The following is a 22,485-nucleotide window of genomic DNA, read 5'->3' on the forward strand; positions in this document are numbered from 1 at the left end:
TGTACTGGATGATATCCTATATGTGTATTTGGTTAGACAGTGTTCCTTTAAGTGTGTTATAATTACAGGAGACTATGACCTTGAGAAAATTAGCAAGGGATACTGCTCAATTCCTATAAAGGAGGCTATCATTGATAAAAGATATGCAACAAACCTTCAAATAATATGGAAATAAAGACAGGCGTATGCAGAGCTGACCTTTCAACTGTCCCCATTTTGGAGGAATGTTCCTAATTTCAAGCCTGACTTTCTGTGCACAGAACGTCTCTATTTTTCCTAGGCTTGATTTACCCCTTCACAAAATTTTCTGAACCCCTTCATCACATGTGATTTTTGAAGTTGTCTTTTACATAGAAAACTCACTACATGACCAAAATGCTAGTGTCAAAAATAATTTAAAGAACGAGGACATATATCTTATATCTCTTTTTTTTTCTGAAGTAAAATTAAATGACATTGTGTGGTAGAATTTTGCAATATAGTCTGAAGATTTTACACTGTCTCTTTTATAATGAGCATATATTTTTCAATACTTTTGTGTCACTCTCTGTTTCTTAAACATATACCCAATTAGTACCTTACATTCCTACTGGAAACAGGAAGAGCTATGCATTATTTGGTATTCAAATTTTATGCTAATTAGATGTACTGATTTTTATCTGGATATATCTACTTTTCAAGGGCCTTTGCTCCCATTTCAATGTCTACAGGTTGAGAAGTATGATGTAGCGATTGTGAGGAAGGATAAGGACTATGATGAACTAATGACAGGAACAAGGACACAGTTTTAAACATGAATTGTCTCTGACCTATTAGTCAGCCATGAATATCTTACATGCTGACAGAAGGTTTATTGGGAAGTGGGAAGTAAGTACTGGTGTTACAGTAGTGATAAAAAAATTATAACAAGATCTTGGCTGAAGGAAGGTTTTGGGGAAAGAATCCAGACAGATTTTGTAATTGCATAGTAAATGATAAAACTGTAATGTCAAAGAAAGAGTACTGAAATTTTGAAAGAGGGAAAGATTATTTGATTATAGACTTGTATTTCTGAACAACAAGCATCCAACTTGGATTTGCTTGAATGATGAAAAAAATAATGTTTTCCCAGTTTATTGTCAAAAGATATTAGGTTGCTCTCAGGTTAGAACATTAAGCATTGTTATAAAAGCTGAACAGACTGTGAATGCTCCATAGCAGGAAAGTTTATATCTATAGTACAATTATACTGATGAAGATGTCATGGATGCAATTATTTTGATATAAGTGATGGTTATCAAGGCTGTAGTTGAGAAAATGGAATGCATTCCATCATGGCAACTTATACATGTGTTTGTTTTTGATTGTTAGAAATTGAAGAATAAGATGTCCCAAAATTAAATAAATAAAATATATTTATCACTTTTAGCCTTTGATCGTGATCATTACTGTAAAGGGTCCGCCTAACTGGATGTAAACTAAATAAATACGTTGCAGTTGACTTCAGAGTCATCCAGCTTACCATAAGTATAGTCAATCCTGTATCTACTTGGTGGGGACTGACATTATCATTTTATCTTCAGCACTGGAATCTGGAAGTGTTTAGTATGGCCCAGCTTCCTTAAGCTGCATCATTGTTATTGGACAACATGATGTGTAGTGTTGTACTGTCACTGCTAGGGCAGAAGACGTGGAGCCTCCTGCCAAATCTGTCCACCTCACAGCATTCTTAGTCTGCTGGCACAGTAGTTATGCTGCTGCTTCTCCTGATGGTCAGCTAGAGGGTATTTGTCAGCTGTCCAAGCAGGTTCTGTCTGCCTGATGATTCTGTGTACAGACTGTCTGCCTTTTTAGGGAGAGGTAGCTGACAGTCAGAAGCATTTCTGATATTTACTAAAAGACCCTGAATCACCTTGAGTACAGGAAGGCTTGCCTAAGGCCGTGGCTTATCAGACTGCATCAGCTAATAATAATGCATTTTGGGAGAGGAAATATGCTCAACTCCACCCCACCCCATCCATGAAACTCCTTTGTATGTTTAACAACTTCTAAGAACATAATATCTTCCATGGGCTATACAGAAGAACCAAACTGCTGATTATCCCTCTGTGTATCAAGCCCCAAGGATGATTCAGTTTATTTCATATAAAATTCCTCTTTCTCAAGGGAAGACAAAAGGAATTGTACGCTCTCATTCTGAAGAAAGAATGGCAGTCGTAGAAAAAGGCTGGGCATATCATCCGAACTCTGAGGAAGCCATATTTAATGGTGAAAGTGTTTAATTTGTCGGACTTGCTGTTTTCTACTTGTGTCATTAAAGTGGAGTTTCTCTGCCTGTTTTGGGTTGTTTTTTTTTTTTTATTTTTTGGTTACCAGTGTTTTGCTTCGTTTGGAGCTTGTTTTGTATATCAGCCAATGTGTTGAGATGTATCTTTACTGAAAAACCTACTTCAGTCTGTTATATGCTGAGCTTGCATCAGTCATAGAAGCTTTACCTGCGGGTCTATATTATCATATCGCATGCTCAGAAGAGCAAATGACAGATAATCGACCCCATGTAAGTGAAAGCTTACAACGTTGAAACTTCAGATCAACGATTATTTTCCAATGGAAAACAATCTCTGTTCCAAAAAAAAAAAAAAGAAACAGTAAAACATTACTTAATGTGGGAAGCTTTGCCCCCCACATCCCCCTACTTAAATATACCATGAGATCACACTACAGTGCCAAAAAAGGCAAAGTAGTGAAAGCAGCCAAACTAATTCTTTCCCAGAGAAAGAATTCGCTGAACAGCCACTTCGCTATTTTGCCTTTTCGCACTTTGTTTGACGAAGACGCATTCAACAACCTGTGACAGTGTAATAGGGAACCTTTTCTGCACCCATGCTGCCTTCAGAACTACCTGATAATGCTGTCTGTAAAATAGTAGAAATCCATATTCAGGAAGTCACTACACAATCAGTGTCACATCTGCTTCAGTCATGACAAGTATTTTTCCCAGATAAGAAAAATCAGAAAAGTTTTAATAGCACATTTCATGACAAAACAAAGAAATGACCTACTATCAGATGGAAAATGCAGCTGATCTACAACTGGTTTCAAAAAATGGTTGCCACCTTTTCAGACAGCCAAAGTGAAACATTTTTTAAGGAAGTCTAATTTTGCAGGACAAACCATACCTGCAAGTGGTGCAAAAGACTGTACTTCACTTTCTTACCAAAATAAAAGCTTTCTTTTTAGAATGTGAGTTGTTTCTGTTGTTTCGTATCATGTGGACCCCAGCCATAAACAAACTTTACAATAAGAGGAAAAAGCTGTTACATGATAGAGCAAAATCCATAAAAGAGAAGACACCCTTGATCATTATTAGTGAAAAAAATATGAGCACTCATAAAATCATCCAAGGCCAACTTTGAGAGAAAAATTGCCATAGATTCAAAAGACAATCATAAGGCCTTCTTCAGCTATGTTAGGAACCGGGGTGGAAACTCCCAGATATGCTCAGAATTAGTCCAAAATGATACAAAAATCACTGAACCCACAGACATTGCCAACATACTGGCAGACAGGTTCAGTGCAAACTCCCCCCCCCCTCTCCTCCCCAAAAGGAGAGATAACTATCCCAGCGGAGTGTAGCCTCCCAGACATCTCAAATGCGCAGGTGAAAGCTGCTCTCTCTAAAGCTAAAAACACAGCATCAATGGGACCGGATGGTGTCCCCGGCTGTGTGCTACACGAACTCAATGAGGAACTAAACCTGCACATAAGGCAGCTGTTTAATCTTAGCCTTACCACAGGATACGTGCCCAAGGAGTGGCGTACGGCAACTGTGGTCCCACTCCACAAAGGCGGTGCCTCTATGGACCCTGGTAATTACCGCCCCATAAGCTTAACAAGCCTGGTCTGCAAAGCTATGGAGAGGATCATAATGGAACTCATAAACAAAGACATAGGGGACTTGCAGACATTGGACCCGACCCAGTTTGGCTTTGTCAGGGGCAGATCATGCCTTTTGAACTTGGTCGACTTCTTCGAAACAGTCACCGAGGCCATTGATGAGGGAAAGGCAGTCCATACAGCCTACCTTGACCTTGCAAAAGCTTTCGACACAATACCCCACTCGGGTATTATAGAGAAACTTACCAGCTTAAATGTAAACCCATATGTCACAAGATGGGTTGCAAACTGGCTAAAGGACAGAACCCACAGGGTTAGAGTTGCTGGCGCCATGTCAGACTCCAAGCCGGTCACAAGTGGTGTCCCACAGGGCTCAGTCCTTGGCCCCCTGTTGTTCGGCATCTACTTCTCAGAAGTACAGGCAAACATAGGAGGACTATGGCTGACAAAGTTTGCAGATGACTGCAAACTGGGCCATAGTGGAAAGTACATCGGACACAGATATCCTTCAGAGGGTCTCACGGAAACTGATAGCTGGTGCCAGAGCCATGGCCTGAAGTTAAATGCCAAAAAATGTATAGTCATACCCTTCGGGAAAAACAAGGTATCCCCAAGCTACCATATAGGTGGCAATCCACTAAGCACAGAGGAGGTTATCAGGGACCTGGGGACCCAGGTTGACAGTGGCCTTTCTTTTGACACTCACATTGCTAAAGTGGTTAGAAAGACCTTCTACATTGCCCACCTGATCATGAAGGGATTCACATCCAGATCAAGTGAGGTCATTGTTCCCCTGTACTCTTCACTTATCAGACCAATGATCGAGTACAATGCCCCATTCGGGATGTATCTCACCCGACACCTGCAGCAATTGGAGAGACCCCAAAAGTTCCTCACCAAAAGGATAAAGGGACTCCAAAATCTGTCATATGCTGCCAGACTGAAGAAACTCCAGCTCTATTCAGTCACATGCCGTCTGCTCAGAGGTGACCTGTGCCTGACATACAAGGCCATGTCCAACCCAGAATTAATGGACATGCTCCACCTCAAAAAATCCAAATCTACCAGATCCACTAGAGCAAGCGACTTAAACCTTAGCATGGATATAAATAGGACATACTGGAGGGATAGATTTGTCACCCAGAGACTCCCTATGCTGTGGAATAAAATCCCGGTCCATGTGAGGCAGAGCACCTCGCTGGCTCTGTTCAAGAGAAGTCTTGACCGGTGGATGGGAGATCGTAGGTTTACCCCGGGAATCATCTCTGTGTCACTGCTGGACAGAGGCACAACAAACTAATGGGCACAGTATTTTTTAACATAAGGGGTGGCGTAAGCCACAAAACTTTGGGCTAGGCTTATAAATGCCTTAGGGTAGATAGCCTAGTATAAACCTATGAACCTATGAACCTAGGATATTAAGGAAATTTATATACAAAATAATTGTTGTATGCAACTATTGGGGAAGCATATGAAATACTTTTTCTTCTAAAATCTCAGGACGCTTGCTATTTTTCATGTTTTTGTGCTAGATGCAACTTCCCTAATAATTCGCCAACATAAAGAGGAACAAGTGAGAACTGACTACTTCTTGGAGTAATATTGTGCTTACATAAGTAAATCAAATGATTCTGAAAGAGAATCTGAATGAGAGCAGTGCAGCCTTTCTACAAGGGGTTAAGCAACAGAATGAAGCCAGCACTCAAGGGCGGAGCAGCAGAAGGAAGCCTGCACTGCCTTCCTGCAAGAGGCGGAGCAGCAGGATGAAGTCAGCACTACCTTCAAGGAGGGAGTGAGGCAAGAGAATGGTGGCAGTGTTGCCTTTATGTAGGAGGCCTGCCGCCTTTGACATCCTGAAAAACTGGCCAGAGGACAATGAATGTCAATAAGATAGAGACCTCATTTTAAGAATACTCTGCAAAGACCCTCAACAATGAAACATCTCTAATTTCAAGAGACTTTACTGAAAACCTGTTCTATTTTAAAGAAGTGGCAGAGGTAAAATGACAAAACGTGTGCAGGACCTGAAAGTAGTGGTATTACCCCTGCATTGTGTGTGCAGTTCAGCAGCACCTTCCTAAGCACCTGCTCTGTTAGGTGATGTCAATAATGGGCCTGAAGATGGTGCTTCAAAAGCAGTAGGCACTGGGTGCTGAAACATATACTGACAGCCCACACAATCTGCTGCCACAGTGCACTGACCTGTCTATCAGCACTGAGGATAATAATGAAAGGACTGATGCCTTACTGAGGATAAAGCAGATCCATCCCTGCATCAACCATCCCAGCAAATGACCTTTACTTAGGAGGCTGAAAGAAAGTGACCTTATATGGTCTGATTCAGTCCTGATGATGACCACTGGTGCCAGACGCCCCTCCTTCACAAAACTAATTATCATAAGCACCATACTTTTAAGGAGGAATAACACGAACAGAAACCTGGGTCTTGCTCTTAAGAACAGTTGCTAGGAGGATATCTCTCTATATATATTTCCACAATACCCAAAGATACAGAACTGGTAGGTGAACTCTTTAAAGCAGATATGGAGCTACAGGTTATAGGCCAGGTATTACACCTTAATCCTTACACACTTCATGATGTGTACCTTATAATGAGATGACAGGCACAGATTACCATGGGATAGATTCCAGCTTTATTCTAAGTCTGATTGGTGAAACATAATTTGGTGCTTATAATACACAAAAGTCTAATAATTCATAATTTTGTTTCAGTTTAATAACATGCCTTATATGGGACAGATGTCACGTCATGAAATACTGCAGTGAAACTGTACAACTTCTCCTGGTGATGATCTCATAGCTGTTGCATTAAATCGCCTTCCAGAAAAGACTTGCGATTTTTCACATTTTTAGTATCGTTAGATTTTAAGAGTATGCAAGACATCAAGGCATAAACATAATGAAAAACATCACTGTTGTTATGAATATGCCTTTAATCTTAAAAATGAGCCCCAGTAACTGCCAGTTAGAAAAATAATATCCCTAGGCAAACAAGTATATTTTCAGACCACCTCATGTATCTGACACTGGTCAGTTTTACAAACCTTGGGAAGATCTAAATCTACCATTCAGCATGGTATGTCCTTCCAGTCCCATTACCATGCAATAAAATGCAACTTTCATTTTCTTCTTCTTTTGCATTACATCCTCCCATCCCTTGTAATATCACTTTCCCCATTTATTGTACTGTTCAGCTTCCCCCGTCACATGTACAGACACCCTTTTTCTTATCAAGCCAAAATCTACATCCTGTTATTTTTTCTTTCTCAGTCCTTTTTTGATCATAAACATTACACTTGGAACCTGGTATACCTTGCTGCTGTTCAGAAGATGATTTATTTCACAATGTTGTTTTTGTTTTCCTGACTAGGAATTTAAGGTAAAGCTGGGATACAAGTGAAGCAGTCTCTTGCTGTACCACCAGATGGCGCATCTGTCCTTAAAACATAGGGTCATGGAATGTAAATGAAGAAAAGCAGCATGTCTGCTGTACTTGATATGTTGATGAAGAACAAAATGAATGCATGTGTTAGGCATTGTATGGACTTAGATTATTTCTGTTTTTATTCCATTCTAGGGCTACAGAAATCTCTACAGCTGTTACCACAAAAAGAAGGAAACAACAGGCTACAAATGGAAAAGAATCTCTCCCTCCAAATACACCTCGAACAAAAGGCTCATGTTAAGAAAGATGCAAAAACAGTTCTTAAAGACAAAATCAAAAGAAGGTGTTCCTGTTCAAAAGGCAGACTGAAAAAACAATTTGTAGACTTTCTCCCAGTACTGCAGTGGCTACCAAAGTACAGATTCAAAGAATATATCTGGGGGGATGTCATGTCAGGTCTGATTATTGGAATAATCCTAGTACCCCAAGCCATAGCGTATTCCTTGCTTGCAGGACTTAAGCCAATATACAGTCTGTATACATCTTTCTTTGCCAATATTATTTACTTCTTTATGGGAACTTCACGGCATGTTTCAGTAGGCATTTTCAGTTTAATGAGCCTACTGATAGGACAAGTGGTGGACAGAGAAGTGCAGCTAGCTGGTTTTGATCAGAGTGAATATTTTAATAAACAGAATGTGACTGACATCAGTCCAGCTAATTTTAACATTACAGAACACTCAATGGATCAAGAATATGAGAAAGAACATTTCGCTGTTGGTGTTGCTGCAGCTGTGACGTGTCTTGCTGGAGTTTACCAGGTATGACTACACTAATCATTTTTTCTTTAGAATTTCAGACGCTAGTCGGAATTAATGACAAGTGTGACAAAAATAAAGCATGCAGTTGATTTCAGATATGAATAGCATCATATTTTTAGGGCATAAACTGCAGTTGGAATGAAATATTTTGCTTTAGTTTGTTGGGGCAGTACACCTGTCAGTTGCTGTCATACACAAGTGTTGCATTCTTTTTGAATGTATCATTCTCTTCAATTTTTTGTGTTTGCTTTGCTGCCTCAAACCTTTTACATTTTTTCAAAGCACACAAGCACCTTGTTATATTCCTTGGAATGTTTATCAAATCACTGGCAAAATTATGTCACTTAGCCCAGAAGGATATAACACAGTTTATCATATCGTAGTTGTATCAAAGTAATGTTTCAGTACTTGTAAATTAAAGTCACTGTCAGATTAAAATCAAATTTGCATAAGCAAAGTATTCCAACACCTGATATTCAAGTTATGAAGCTCATTTAGTAATGTGAGTCCAAAAGTATTCAGTAAAATGATACAATAACCACAAGCAAGGAAGAAGTTTACATGCCTCTGTCTAGCAGAAACTTGTAGCGAGGATACATTTCAGCTCAATGGTAAACTTAACTGATGATCTCTTAAATTATGTTACAACAGCTAGCATCCAACAGTAGTTTCATATGGACAATTCAGGACCAGCTCTGTCTCATAAAAGGACAGAGCCCTGATTAGTACATGCTACATGACCCAGGCTTCACTTAGTTAGATGAACTGATAGAGGGAGGGTGGAGTGAGTGGCTAATGCTGGCTTGTTCATTCTAGGGAGACAAAAAACTCAAGTCCAATGCAATGCAAGCATCCACTGGAGAATTGCTTTATAGCATGCACAGTGGACACCACAGAAGTACATGTGGTTCTGAACTGCTGTTTTCACAGTGGCCTTCATCACACATGTGTTTAAGCACATAGACTCTGAGAAAGGTGCACATTGCTCACCAGGAAAGGGGTTACGCATTTTTCAAAGGGTATGGAGTCAGAACCTCAATTGTCTTAATTGTCCATAATAATTTGACACAAATCCTCACATTTTGTGAGGAACAGGGCAAAAATATGAGGAAAAATCTGGACATTCTGCAAAATTCTGGAAAGATGAGACTGAAGTATGCACTCTGATCATAGATTCAATGAACACTAGAGCCTTTATTAGCCTAGCCATGCAACCCAAACGTATCCTATCAGTTATTGTGCCTTAGAGATTATTTTAAAGGGTGTAAGTTATCTAGGGTATTATTTAAATATTGCCTCTGTCCACCAGAGACATAGCTACCAGACCTGGGGTATATTTTCAATTTCTCTTCCACTGATCCAGATTACACTTGAACAGGATTAGGGATGGGCTGTGCTGTACATGGATGGGAAGTATGTTCCAGAGAATTGGGAATTGTCTACACACACACACACACACACACACACACACACACACACACACACACACACACACACACACACACACACACACACACACACACACACACACACCTCTCCCTCCAGCATATCCTATTTATGTTGTAAGCAAAGTTTTGGTCCTTAGATCTTGCAGATATGATGCTGTTTGTTCTGTGGCTATATAAAAGGTCTGTATGCCAGGCATAAATCACCTCTCAGCAGTCTGTAGGAAACACATTATTGACATAGGGTTTGAGGCAATTTGTATAGGGCATTGTGTTTACATCCTGTATTCTTTTTGTGAGGAACTTCTGTAGATGTTCCACTTGCTGTATGTGATTGGTCTGGTACATACCAACGGGGGTGTTATACTCAATTATGGGTTTGATCAGGGCCAGATAGAATGGCAGGGTGACCTCCATGAACCTAGATGTCATACCCTTACTTATAAGTTGAGTGACATAGAATGACTTTCTTACTACCTTAGGCACATGCTGGTCAAAGGCCAGGTTATTATATACATGTGTTCCCACGTCCCAGACTACTGGGTCTAATCTTAGGGGTGTTTTATCAATGAGGTAGTTTCCCAGAGTGGCTGACTTCCCAAAACATGCCGTTATTCATTTCTTGGCATTAAATTGTAAGCTATGGTTTTTGCACCAGTCATTTGTTTGCGCTAGACCTTCCAGTAAGATATTAGTATCTTGGGGGATTCTATGACTGCTCCTGGTTTGCAATCATCTGCAGACCTGGTCAGCCAGAGGTCCTTGATATTGGTCTTGACTTCTGAGAAGTAGATGCCAAAGAGGACCAAATGTAGCACAGAGACCTGAGGGGATTCTGCTAGTGACTACTGGCCTCTTTGTAATGGTAGCCTCTCTGACTCTAACTTTCTGGATCCTATCCATGAGATAGCTGGTTACATTTAGGTTCATGCCTTATTCCGTGAGTTTGTTTACAATGCCCGGGTTGGGTATAGTGTAAAATGGCTTAGTCAGGTCAAGATAGGCAGCATGCACCATTTTGCCTTCATCTATTGCCTTGGTGACCTTTTCAAAGAAGTCTACCATGTTTAGTAAGCATGACTTGTCTTTGATGAAACCAAACTGGGTAAGGTTCAGTGTCTGAAGGTTTCCTGTGTCATTGTTAATCAGTCCTAATTTTAGCTATGACTTTTTTTGTCATACAACCTGATTAGGTTTGGATTCTACCACAGTGGTTTTTTTTAGAGATTATTTAGGCTTACTTCTGGTAGGTATAGCAGCCTCTGTTCTTACCACTGACATAGCTGTACAGAGTTTCTGTGAACAATTCCGCATAGGCTGTTGTGTTTTCTGGGTTTAGAGGGGCTTGAAATTTTGACAGGTTACCACTTAATAAAAAGTAGCTTGCCTTGGAATACTTCCTATTACAGGGTTTACTGGGGTTGCAGAATTGATTTTTATTTCAAAGAAGACTACTTTAAGATTTGACCATACCAGAGATGACATGACACTTAGTGGGGTGAAGTGTTCTCCCATATTTGTGAGTATCAGGTCAGATATGTTTGTACCTCTAGTGGGTTCTGTAGTGGGCATATGCATTATCTGATCTATAGTGTTTGTGTTTGCAAAGTCCAGAAATCCCTGTGGCTGCAGTTTTGGGGCTATGTAAGAGTCCCAGTCTATACAGGGGTAATTAAAGTCACCCATGAGTATGATATTTGTTTGAATAGTGAGTGTGTACAGTAGTTGTAAGTATGCTCTGTGAGTTTCCTGGAACATAAAGAATGACATGTAGCTTACTAGGATATGGTATGGGACTTTGCTTATGGTAATCTGTGGAGAAACTCTAGCAAGTTGTCCTGTTCAACCAACCTAGAGGTATGCTTGTTGCTGATGTAGATTGAGAGACAACCATCTTTAGTTCCTGTCTGTGCAGGTGCTGATCCAAATGTGTGGAACACACTGAAGCCTTGCACCGCTGGGGTACTCTCCATTAAATTAAACCATGTCTCGGTAACTGCACAGATGTCTGCATTCCCCAAGCTTGGATGGAGTAGAGCTTCATGTTTAAACTCCTGGTACTGAGCAGTAACACCTTTAGATTCCCATGGCTTCATTTTGCTATGTTGAAAAGTTTGTTAATTTGGCATTGGTAAAATGGCTGTATGGGGGGGGGGGGTTGATGTTTACGCCAATATTCGAAAACCTAGAAGGGATAATTGCAGACAATCCTTGGAAAAGCAACATGGTTTGTTAACCATATCCTCCCATGCTGACAAATATTAGATCCCCTTGGAGTGATGCCAGAAAATAAGCCAATTATTGAAGTCAGTCATCTTTTTTTATGTAGTGGTATCATTTATTTATTTATAATTTATTGACATTTGATTACTGGGAAAGCTGACTGGGTAGGAGCCCTTTTTCAATAGAGACCTGGGGAAAAAAGCTCCAAAGTATTTATTGCGAAACATTTTAAGAACAATAATTTTGCAGTCTTTAAAAATAATACAAAATATACATGCAGTTTAAATAATTCTACCAAATTAGACATAATATGAAAACATTGTTTAAGAATAGATACATGTTACATGCTAATGATTTAATAGTTAGAACAATTTTAGCCAGTTTATAGAAAGACGGTTTATAGAAAAATTAAAGGTAAGTTTTTGCACAATGAAGTGATAAAAAAGCAAGCTTGTGGTACCTTTAGAGATAAAGCCAAGGCAGAGAAATTGATGGAAGTAAGGAAGTGAGTGAAGAAGAGAGAGTAATGAGATGTAAGGTATGGATAGGTATTTGTTCTTATTTTGGGATATAGTTTATCCTGGTGTTGGGCAAGAAAGTCTTTCAGAATGGTTATGAAGGATGGCAGGGAGGGTATTGACCTAATGAATAGAGATAAGGAATTCCAAGTCTTAGCAACATGGTACAAGTACAGACAATGCCCAGCAGATTTGTGGACAGACAGGAGTTTTTGGTCGTTGGATCGTAGTGACTAAGCATACAGTTGTGTAGCATGTTATTTAGTGCTGGACAAGCAGATGGACTCTGTATAATGCTATATGTGGTAAGAAGTTGTGTATATGTTAGTTGATGGGAGAGTTCTAACCAATTTAGACGTTTTAGTGTTATACAGTGGTGGGCTCTGAAAGAGGTATTTGCTGAAAATTTAGCAACTTTGCTATAACATCATTCAAGTTTTAATTTTTGAGATACCTGACGATTAGTAAGGATGGTAGTACCATAAAGAAGTGTTGGGAGGAGATAAGTAGTAGCAAATGTTGCTTTAGTTGCGTCTCCGAAAAAGTTTTTTAGCTTTGTAAACCATCCTTGGTTGCTGATGACTTTTTCTTATGCAATTTTGTATATGCAGGTCAAATTTAAGATTATCATCCACTATCATCACTAATAGTTTGCTATGAGAAGTGACTTCAGTGGTTGTATTATCAAGAGAGAGGACTTTAAGTTTTATTTTTTCATGGGAGAGGGATTTGAGAAAAAAAAAGTAGTAGTTTTTTTTTTTTTAGGGTTAAGCATGAGTCATGAGTTATAAAGCCATGTTTCAATTGCTATTAAAGCTTCCTGAGTAATTTTTTGGAGGTGTGCCACGTTCAGATGTGCAAATGAGTGTGAAGTCATCTGCATACTGTATTAGGGAGGCCTGTTATGTGGATGTGTGGATGGTGTCAATGAGAATGTTAAAGAAGACGGGACCAAAGAGAGAGCCTTCTGGTACACCAGTGATGATTGTGAGATATGGAGAGAGGGTAGAGTGCTATTTTACTGATTTCTACCTAATGGATAAGTGTCACAAGTCAGGTCAGGATAAAACAGATGACCATCGTGGGTTCTTGTTCAAGCAGCTTTATTGTATGCAAACACATAATAAATGAGGTTAAGTAACTTTAACTTATAAACAGATTAGTTATCATACACGTGGATGTTAACATTCTGGCTGCACCTTCAAAATGGCACCGAAGCTAACATGTGCTTGGTATTTATATGCACACACAGATCTTGGAAATGCTTCTTAAAGGTACAGCAGACTTACTACTCTACAATACATAGCTTTTGAACCACAGAAGGGTGGGCTGTGAGACACCTACTGAGGACATTTGAAGTAGAAGTGTGCTGTGGCAAACGGTGTTGAAGGCTTTAAACAACTCTAGAAACAAGGGTGAGACTATCTTTCCGTTAACTCTAGCTTTATTGACAGTGTCTGTATAGGTTAGAGGTGCAGTGTTTGTACTATGAGAAGGACAGAAGTCATGTTGTGTGGGGATAGGAGTTCCTACAACAGAAGATAGTTTAGCAATTGTTTCTGAATGCATTTTTCAAGTATTTTGAAGAAGGGCAAAATATTGCTATAGGTCTGAAGTTAGTAATGTATGTTGAATTTCCTCCTTTGTGCAGAGGGATAATGTGTGACTTTTTCCAGAGAGAGGGAATGTATGATTCCTGGATTGACCTATTTGTAAAGATTGAGACAGGCTAGGCAATGTTATCAGCTGTTATTTTAAAGTATTTGCTTGGAAGGTTATCAGTTGAAGTAAAGCATGGTTTGAGTTTGCTTATGAGTAGTTTTATATAGGATGTGGGTACAGGTTTGATGGTGAAAGCAGATGTGGTGATATGTGGCTGCTGGGCAGGTTAGGATTAGATGTTAGGGAATCTTTGCTTAAACAGGCAATACTATCTATGAAATAAGAGTTGATTTGTATTGTGGTTTTGAATGATGAGTTATTGGGAGAGGGGTTAGGGTTGAATTTATGGCTGGGATACAGGATTTCTTTAATGGCTGTCCAGAATTTTTTAGGGTTGTGTTTGCTATTATTCTGAAAGTAATTATAGTACAGTTTTTGTCCTCATTAATTTTTTTTTTTTTTTAATAAGATCACAAAGCATTCTGATGTTTTCTAGATATTGTGGTGTTTTATATTTTTGACATTCTTTCCATGCTGTTTCTCTGTCCTGCATTAGCATTCTACTGTTTTGGATAGCCAAACTGCGTTATTTATTTTTAGTCTCTTCCTTCTAGGAGGTGCAAGGCTATTTAGGATTTTCAGGAAAATTTTATTGAATTCATTTACGTCATCATCTAAGGGGAAGATTTTTAGGAAGTTCCAGTTAATAGATGATAGGGTAGCAGTGAACATTTATTTGTTAACCTTGGAAAACATTGAAAGTTGTTTTATAAACATTCTGTTTAAGTGGATGTGTGAGATGTCTGGTTGTATAGTTTGGGAGATGATCATTAAGACAGTCTGACATTATACCTGCGATGGCGTAATTGCTAGGGTCTGTCTAACAGGGAATTTGATGTCTTGCTATAATTCATGGGGCTATTAATTAGGTGTGTTAAACTAAATGAGTTCACACTAGATGGAGGGCAGTTAGAGATTATGTCCAACCAATTGACATTCACATCACCTAGTAGTATTATTTCTTTTTGGAATTGTTATGGATATCTAATGTAGGATAGCTTCCAGTATAGTTGCATTGTCACCAGTTGGGATGTAAAGAACAGTAATACATATTTGTTTACAATTGTTTAATTTCAGGAAAGTAATAAGAAATAAGTAATTAGAAGCTCTGATGAATTGAAATTTTGCATTGATTTGTTGTAAAGGAAATGTGGTAGTTGCTGGGAAATATTTAAGCAATACCACCACCTTTCCTCTTTATACATTCATGACAGATGATATTGCAGTGAGAATATCAGGCTTATGTCGAGTAATCCAGGCATGTAGTTCAGCAGTTTTATTTCTTATGCTTCTTACATTTATGGCAGCAAAACGTTAGATTAATGTGGTTGGGGGTTGACAGTTGTAGGGTTAGAGCAGTGTGTGGAAGAGAAGTGTCTTGATGTTCATTGTGATAGCTGGGGCCAGGATTAGGGTGAAGGTCTCCTACTACAAGGATTTTAGTATATTGGGGAATTACTGATACTTGTTTTTCCACCTAATTTTGTTTTGGTTTATCAGTCCGTACTTGGAGTTAAGGTGAAGGGTGTCATTAAGTAGGTGTGGTGCGATGTGCGGAGAACGTAGGGAAGAAGTATGACTAGGTAGCTGGGACAGAGTCGGAGTTATGTTGGGAGCTATTTCAGAGTCATGCTAGGAGGAAAGGCGCAAGGGAAGAATAGAGGATAAGCTGAGTGGTATGTTATCGCTGACAGCTAGCGGGGAAGTAGGGATCAAGAAGGAAATAGAAGGCTATAGGGTATTTAGTGCTGGTGGAGGATATTTAGTGTTGGTGGAGGATATTTAGTGTTGGTGGAGGATATTTAGTGTTGGTGGAGTCTGAAGGCCGAAAGGGGATACATAGGAAAGAAGTATTTTCTATGAAGAAACAGAGTTAGGTTGTCCTATTATCTTCTCTGGAATGTAAGGAATATGGTTTTTCAAAAGGTTGGAGTTTGAGAATGTAGGTAAAATAGAAAGAAGTGAGGGTTTATGTGGGCAAAGTGTTGACTGTTTTTTGGTTTGCTGAGTTGCTGAGTTGCTGAGGACTATTTTTGTAGGTGGAGTACATGTGTGGCCTTTGAGGTTTAGAAAGATTACATTTAAGTACCTCAGCATAAATTAGTCTATATGGGAGATACAAACTTTGTGTGTTGGGTGTAGCATGTGAGCTTTTGACAACCTGGTTTTTATTCTGTGTGCTTGTAAGCGAGAGCTTTGCCTCCAGTGGCATTATTTATATACACCTCTTGCATACAATATCTGTTTCTTTAAGGATTGAATAGCTGTCAGTGAACATGAAACAATTGGTACTCTGAGGATACCCATGTCCACCAAACCGGCTGCAGAGAAATTGGCAAGGTGCATATCCATGGTGCCAAGTCCTTTATTGGGTGAGCTATAATAGTGTGACACATGAGGAGTTAAAAGAGAGCAATTGGGACTAGGGACTAAAACAGGAAATATAATGTTACATTTAAGAGACAGGGTTCCTCAATGCACAAATTACTTATTCTGTGCTTTTCAACACACACAAAATATTTTCTCTAGAATCACAGAGTTACTGGGTGCAGTTTCAAAGTTAGTCCTATTGAAAAATTACACTTTCTAGCTCTCTGCTACTATACATGACAAGCTGGATAAGGTTGAAGACCAGTCATAAGCCACTATATTAGAACCAGGAAATTTAACTTGGAAAAATGTAACGCTGCAATGTAACTTGAAAGTAATGTTATGCTGCCATTCACTACACACATATACTAGTGTGCAGCGTAATCTAGTCATGACAGTCATGCATTACAACTAGGACAGAATCAAGATGTTTGTATGGCCAAAAATGCAGAGCAACGAAAGTAAAACTAAATGAATTTAGTTCTATTCTTATTTTTTGTTCCAGTATCTGCAGTGGTAAGCATCACCACATAGGAGTGGTTGCCATTACTACATTTTAAGACCTCTAAGGAAATGTCTGTTTAAGACTGGGTGAAAATACTTTAAGTTGAAAACACAAAGACACTGGAACACTGATGTGATGTAATACCTTTTACTAGCCCAACATAGGTTTTGCAGTTACTCAAGCTTTCAAGCTGGCATGACCCCCTCATCAGGAGTTATTCATTTCCTGTTGTTAAATACAGGGCTTAAATACCCACTTGTGCCTAGAAAGGGATATACATCATTTAGTTCCAATTGGCTGAAAAAAGAAAACTTGAAAAATTCTAGTGTTGAAAAAAATCAGCTTGAGCTATGCCTCAGAGACAGATACTCTGTGTGTGTGTGTGTGTGTGTGTGTGTGTGTGTGTGTGTGTGTGTGTGTGTGTGTGTGTGTGTGTGTGTGTGTGTGTGTGTGTGTGTGGAGAAAGAGAGAGAACCTGAACTGTAGATGACAGGGTCATGCCATGCTACAAAAATCAAAGTCTGACGCTTTGCATTAGAGTTAGTGATTGTTTAGCAGAGAGGATGACAACCAGAGAGACTGGTCTGACATGTAATTAGACAATAAGCCTCAAAACAAGAGACTTGTAGAGAGACTAGTTATACCCAAAGAAGGAAAATGAGTAGTTACAATTTGTAAATTGTTACTCTGTCTAAACAAGCAATATTTATAAGCTAGAGGTTTTGGTTAAAAGAAAATATGAATTAGCAATAATGTCCAGTTCATGACAATGAGAAAGGAATAAACTACCAAAAGAATAAGATGCAGGGTTAGAATGTATGGATGTTGTTTCCAGTTAATACACTGCACAGGCTGTGCTTTAGCTGTCTGAGAGCAAGAATGAGACCAAGAGAGGGGGAGAGAAGAAAATGGTGTTTCTGAAGAGCAGCAGAACTGGACAAGGTTATGTTATATTGTTAAAACTGAACATTAAGGTCTTACTGACTGTTAAGTTTATGGTTATTATTGTTCTGGCCTTAACTGCTTGCTTGTCATGAATAAAAACAGGTGCTAAAACATGGACCCCAGTAATCTTAACAGTTACTCTTAATATTCCGTAATAGTCAGCAGTTAGAATTCAGAGCTAATCATGACTTACTAGAAGAACAAAAGGAAACCATTTGCAGCTTTTCAGTGTACTTTATGTATGTGTCCATTGTTAGCTGCTCAAAAGGAAAAGTTAGGTACTATAGTGTCTCATAAATCCAATATCCAGGTTCAAATCACTGACTGTCAGACTGAATATTGAATTAACAGCTTAATCTCAATTGTTTTCTTTCCAAAGGTGTACAGAAATATCCTTTAAGTACATTTTTCAAGCACTTCCACTACCTTTATTAATACAGCTGCCAACTCTAAAGAATTTTCTTGTCAGAAGCACACTTATACCAGAACAAAACAAATTCCAGAATGGTGCAAAACCCTGCAATCATTCAAGATGCAAAACATGTTACATTATACCCTGGATTCTCAAAAGCTTGCATGGCATGCATGATTAGTGTAAGAGGAAATTTTGCCAATATGGCGGCCGAGCGATCCACGTACATGCACGTTTGATGTGCACGAGCGCTATAGCACTAGTGCTGCACATTCCCAGCCCTTGTATGCAAATCACCCCATTCGCAGGTGAAAAAGCATGCAAATGAGGTAAATCTGCCATCCAGGAAGCAGGAATCAGGGCGTGCAGGACTAGCATGATATGCAGAAATGTACTCGGTTAGTAACCAAGTACGGTACTGCAAACTCCAAAACAAAGCTATGACAGCTCCAAATAAAGGATGCATATCATTGAGGAAGCATGCCAATGGCCAAGTAGAAGGCCATTGGTATTGCAAACAATGCTAACTGTACAAAATACAACTTTTATGATATGTCCGCCGATCACGGATGTTAAAGCATAGGGCAGCGGCGCACAAACGGGATTGATGGGGAAATAAGAAAATAAATCCAAAAAAAGCAGTCTAACTAAAATCAGTATTCCGCCATGCAAGTCAATGGCAGGCAAAAGGTAACCTGGCCAGTGAATAGTGGTTGCTAAGGGGGGAGGCACAGTGTGACACATGTAACCATGCATTAGCAGGCAATTCTATGCAAATGAGGGGAAGGATAGTGAATCCCGTTTCTCCCCAGCATGTGAGGCAGGTCCTAACAGTGTAAAAGTATGAATAGCTGAGTGCAAGACTAGGAGGTAGGTGACATCATGTGTGGGAGTGTCAGGTGTACTGTCAGCGGATTGGAGCCCTGTGGCTCGGGATTGCATCCAGCTTAGCATAGCAAAGCCAGGGGGTGTGTCTAAACCTGCCCAGCACGTATGACAAAGTGTAAGTGGCTGTGCACACCGAGCAATGGGATCTACAGAAAGATAAAGGAAGTGAACCCAGGAAATAACAGCAGTGTGCACATTGGAGTACACCGATTGCGTGGTGTGCCCCTGGGATGAAACAGAAGGGCAATGGGAAGGGAAAGCAGCAGTAGGAAGTTAATCAAGGGGTACTAAGTTCGCTGCCAGGTGAAATGTATCGGAACCAGCCACTTACACAGGCAGCAGACCAGCCCAGAATGCCACTATAAACTATGCAAACACCTACCCCTCCAGTTTTTCCCACACCCTACACCACCGGTGTAAACAAGCGGGGAACTTTTAACACTCACAACAGCAAAATGTTAGGGGCTGCACTAGCTATCATACAACTTGTGGAAGAGGCTGAGGGTGGTGAGGATGGGAATGCTGCCAACCAACCCACAGTGAGGAGACAGAGAAGAGTGTACAGACCCAGGGTAACCTACCAAGGGATACATGAGTTGGAGATACTGGAGCACTATAGGGTGGACAGGGACCTCCTACAGCAGATTGTTGAGCTGTGCCGGCCATGCCTGACACACAGAACTAACAGAGGGGAACCTATCCCAGTGGAAACAAAGGTATATGTAGGCCTAAGAATACTAACTACAGGCACCTCCCAAAGGCCAACTGGGGATATGATGGGGATCTCACAGGCATCAGCATCCAGGGTACTCTACCAGTTCCTGGATGCCATGGCAGCACATGTCGGTGAGCACGTATATTTCCCCCTCACCTGTGAAGCGTTGGCCAGCAGTATACGTCTCGTCCAGCAAATAGCAGAATACCCTGAGGTAGTGGGTGCAATAGACTGCATGCACATATGCATCAAAGCACCACCCGGTGAGCAGGGTAGGGTCTACATCAACCACAAGGGCTTCCCCTCCATCAACTGCCAGGTTGTGGGCGATGCCCAGGGCATAATACTGAACATGTGTGTTGGCTGAACTGGAAGTTACCACGATTCCCACATCTGGCATCTGACGCAGCTGTACCAGAAATTTGCCAATGGGGACATCCCACACGGTCACCTAATGGGGGATGCTGGATACGTACTGGAGCTGTGGCTGATGACACCCATCAGAAACGCACACACCCAAACAAGAACTCCATAATGAGGCACACTCACAAACAATAATCATAATAGAGCATGTGTTTGGGATGCTCAAGTCACAGTTCCGGTGCCCGGACACATCCGGTGGAGCCTTGCAGTACTCACCAACTACATGTACCCAAAACAGCTGCAGCAGGAGCAGCAAGGGACAGGGCCACTTAGCCCCCCCACCAATGCCAAGGCCTGCACAGGCACAGAGTGACTTGGAGGAGGAACAACCTGAGCCTGCCCCAGTAGGCAGAAGGAGGCATGCCCAGTATGCCCTGGCCCTGGCAAAGAGGCAACACATAGCACATACACTTACATGGGAGGGACCCAGGGAATAGCACATCTCTCTGACTCTCACATACAGTAAAAGGGATGCCAAACATTACACTACCTGTGCCTAACCATGTGTAGGCAGTGTACTACATGCATCCAACATAGGCAGCCCTGCAGCACCACCCTCAATACTGGGACACCCACAAGATAAGGGACTCACACATGCCAGTCAGGAGGGGGGTGGGGTCACATACCCAACAACAGTCACAGCCAGCAGGACAGGTGTAGACAAACACAAACAAATGCTGTACTATGGCCTCTGAATGAGGGGTATGGGTAACCCCCACCCAGGCCTACACGGACAGACTACAGCAGGCCAGGTAGTGGGATGTCAGTTGTGACATCTAGGAAGTCAGAAACTAATGTGTATGCAATCAAAAGATAAGAACAGTAGAACACCAGTATGGCTTAGCCAGCATGATAGGTAAGACTAATGTCTGAAATGGACTACAGGACATACCAGTACAGTCCTAACAAATGTGTACAACTGTCAGGTGTGCCCCCCCCCACCCCACATAGAAATATAGTAACAGTCAGGTGCGCTCCCCCAGTCCTGTGTAGAAACATATAATTAGTCAGGTGTCCCCCCCCCCCCCCGCTATGCAGACATGTTGCAACAGTCAATGCCAAATGATCAGTGGATACCCAGCAGACACAGCATGCTACCTGTCGGTGTAGAGCACAAAGGTCAGCTGTGCACTACAAACCACCGGATATGCTCCACATATGCAAAACAGACTGCTTTACTGGGCATGCTCACACACTTAGAGAAATGAAGGCAGTGTCAGTCATCAGCATACTGAAAGGTTATACTGGGCATGCTCACACACTTAAACACATGAAGGCCATGTATGCAAACACCAGTGGATCAGACATATCCAGCGGTTGCAATTGTTATACAGACATGTATGTAAGGACAATACACCATAATAAGCCAAAGGTAGATGGATATAGATGTGTGGAAGAGGACGACCCTGACAAGGAGCCATCCACGCCTGTCTCACTTAGCACACAGCCAAAGGGCCCCAAACACATTAGGTGCAGATGTCACACACTGCAGTTACTAGTGACCAGTACCTGTCAGCACTACAGACTATGTGGTCCATGTGCCAGCTGTGCAACATGGCTGTATAAGGACGTAGTCAGCTAGTTGCCCTGTACACGCACTTGTGACATATGTCCCAGTGTGTGGCCGCTTGTGGCGTGTTACCCCTGCATGAATGGTGTATGGGCCATGTACACTTCGGCCACCCCATAGCGGTACCCTGACAAGCCTGCTGAGGTTATCCAATGTGAAATACACCTTTGGGAGAATTGTAGGCCAGTAATCTCCTTGGCACATCCCATAACTGCGTACTACTGTAGTGTGATAGACTAGTTAGGTAGGAGTTCTAACCTTAGACATGGCAACTGTGTGTGTGAGTGTGTGTCACTGTTCATGTGTATGTCTGTCTCTCACTGACTGTGTAGAGAACAATGCCTTTTAGGTTACTCACACCCCTAACTATTCACATACCCACCATTGGCAAGGCTGCTGATATCACCCACCTAGAAATACTCCCCTGGGTAAGCTGTAGCCCAGTAATCTCTGTAGCACATGCTGTAACTGCGTACTGCTGTAGTGTGATAATGTTGTTAGGTAGGAGATCAAACCCCAGATGTGGCAACTGTGCATGTGTGCCTGTCTGTCTGTCACTGACTGTGTAGAGAGTAATGCTTTTTAGGCTATTTACACCCCTTACAAGTTAAATACCCACCTTTGGCATGGCTGCTGATGTCACACA

The 22,485-nt window shown here is 40.9% G+C and overlaps 1 protein-coding gene across 1 annotated transcript in view; it reads left to right on the forward strand.

Moving 5' to 3' along the window:
* The first annotated feature begins 7,401 nt into the window (after positions 1 to 7,401).
* Positions 7,402 to 22,485, forward strand: part of LOC122793275 (sulfate anion transporter 1-like) — a 135,615-nt gene continuing 120,531 nt past the window's right edge. Inside the window, exon 1 of the mRNA XM_044061139.1 lies at positions 7,402 to 8,103. Coding sequence (XP_043917074.1) covers positions 7,402 to 8,103 — 702 coding nt within the window. The remainder of the gene's footprint in view (positions 8,104 to 22,485) is intronic.

Source organism: Protopterus annectens, chromosome 2.part0 (assembly GCF_019279795.1).
Source record: "Protopterus annectens isolate FY-2018-M chromosome 2.part0, PAN1.0, whole genome shotgun sequence".
NCBI lineage: Eukaryota > Metazoa > Chordata > Ceratodontiformes > Protopteridae > Protopterus > Protopterus annectens.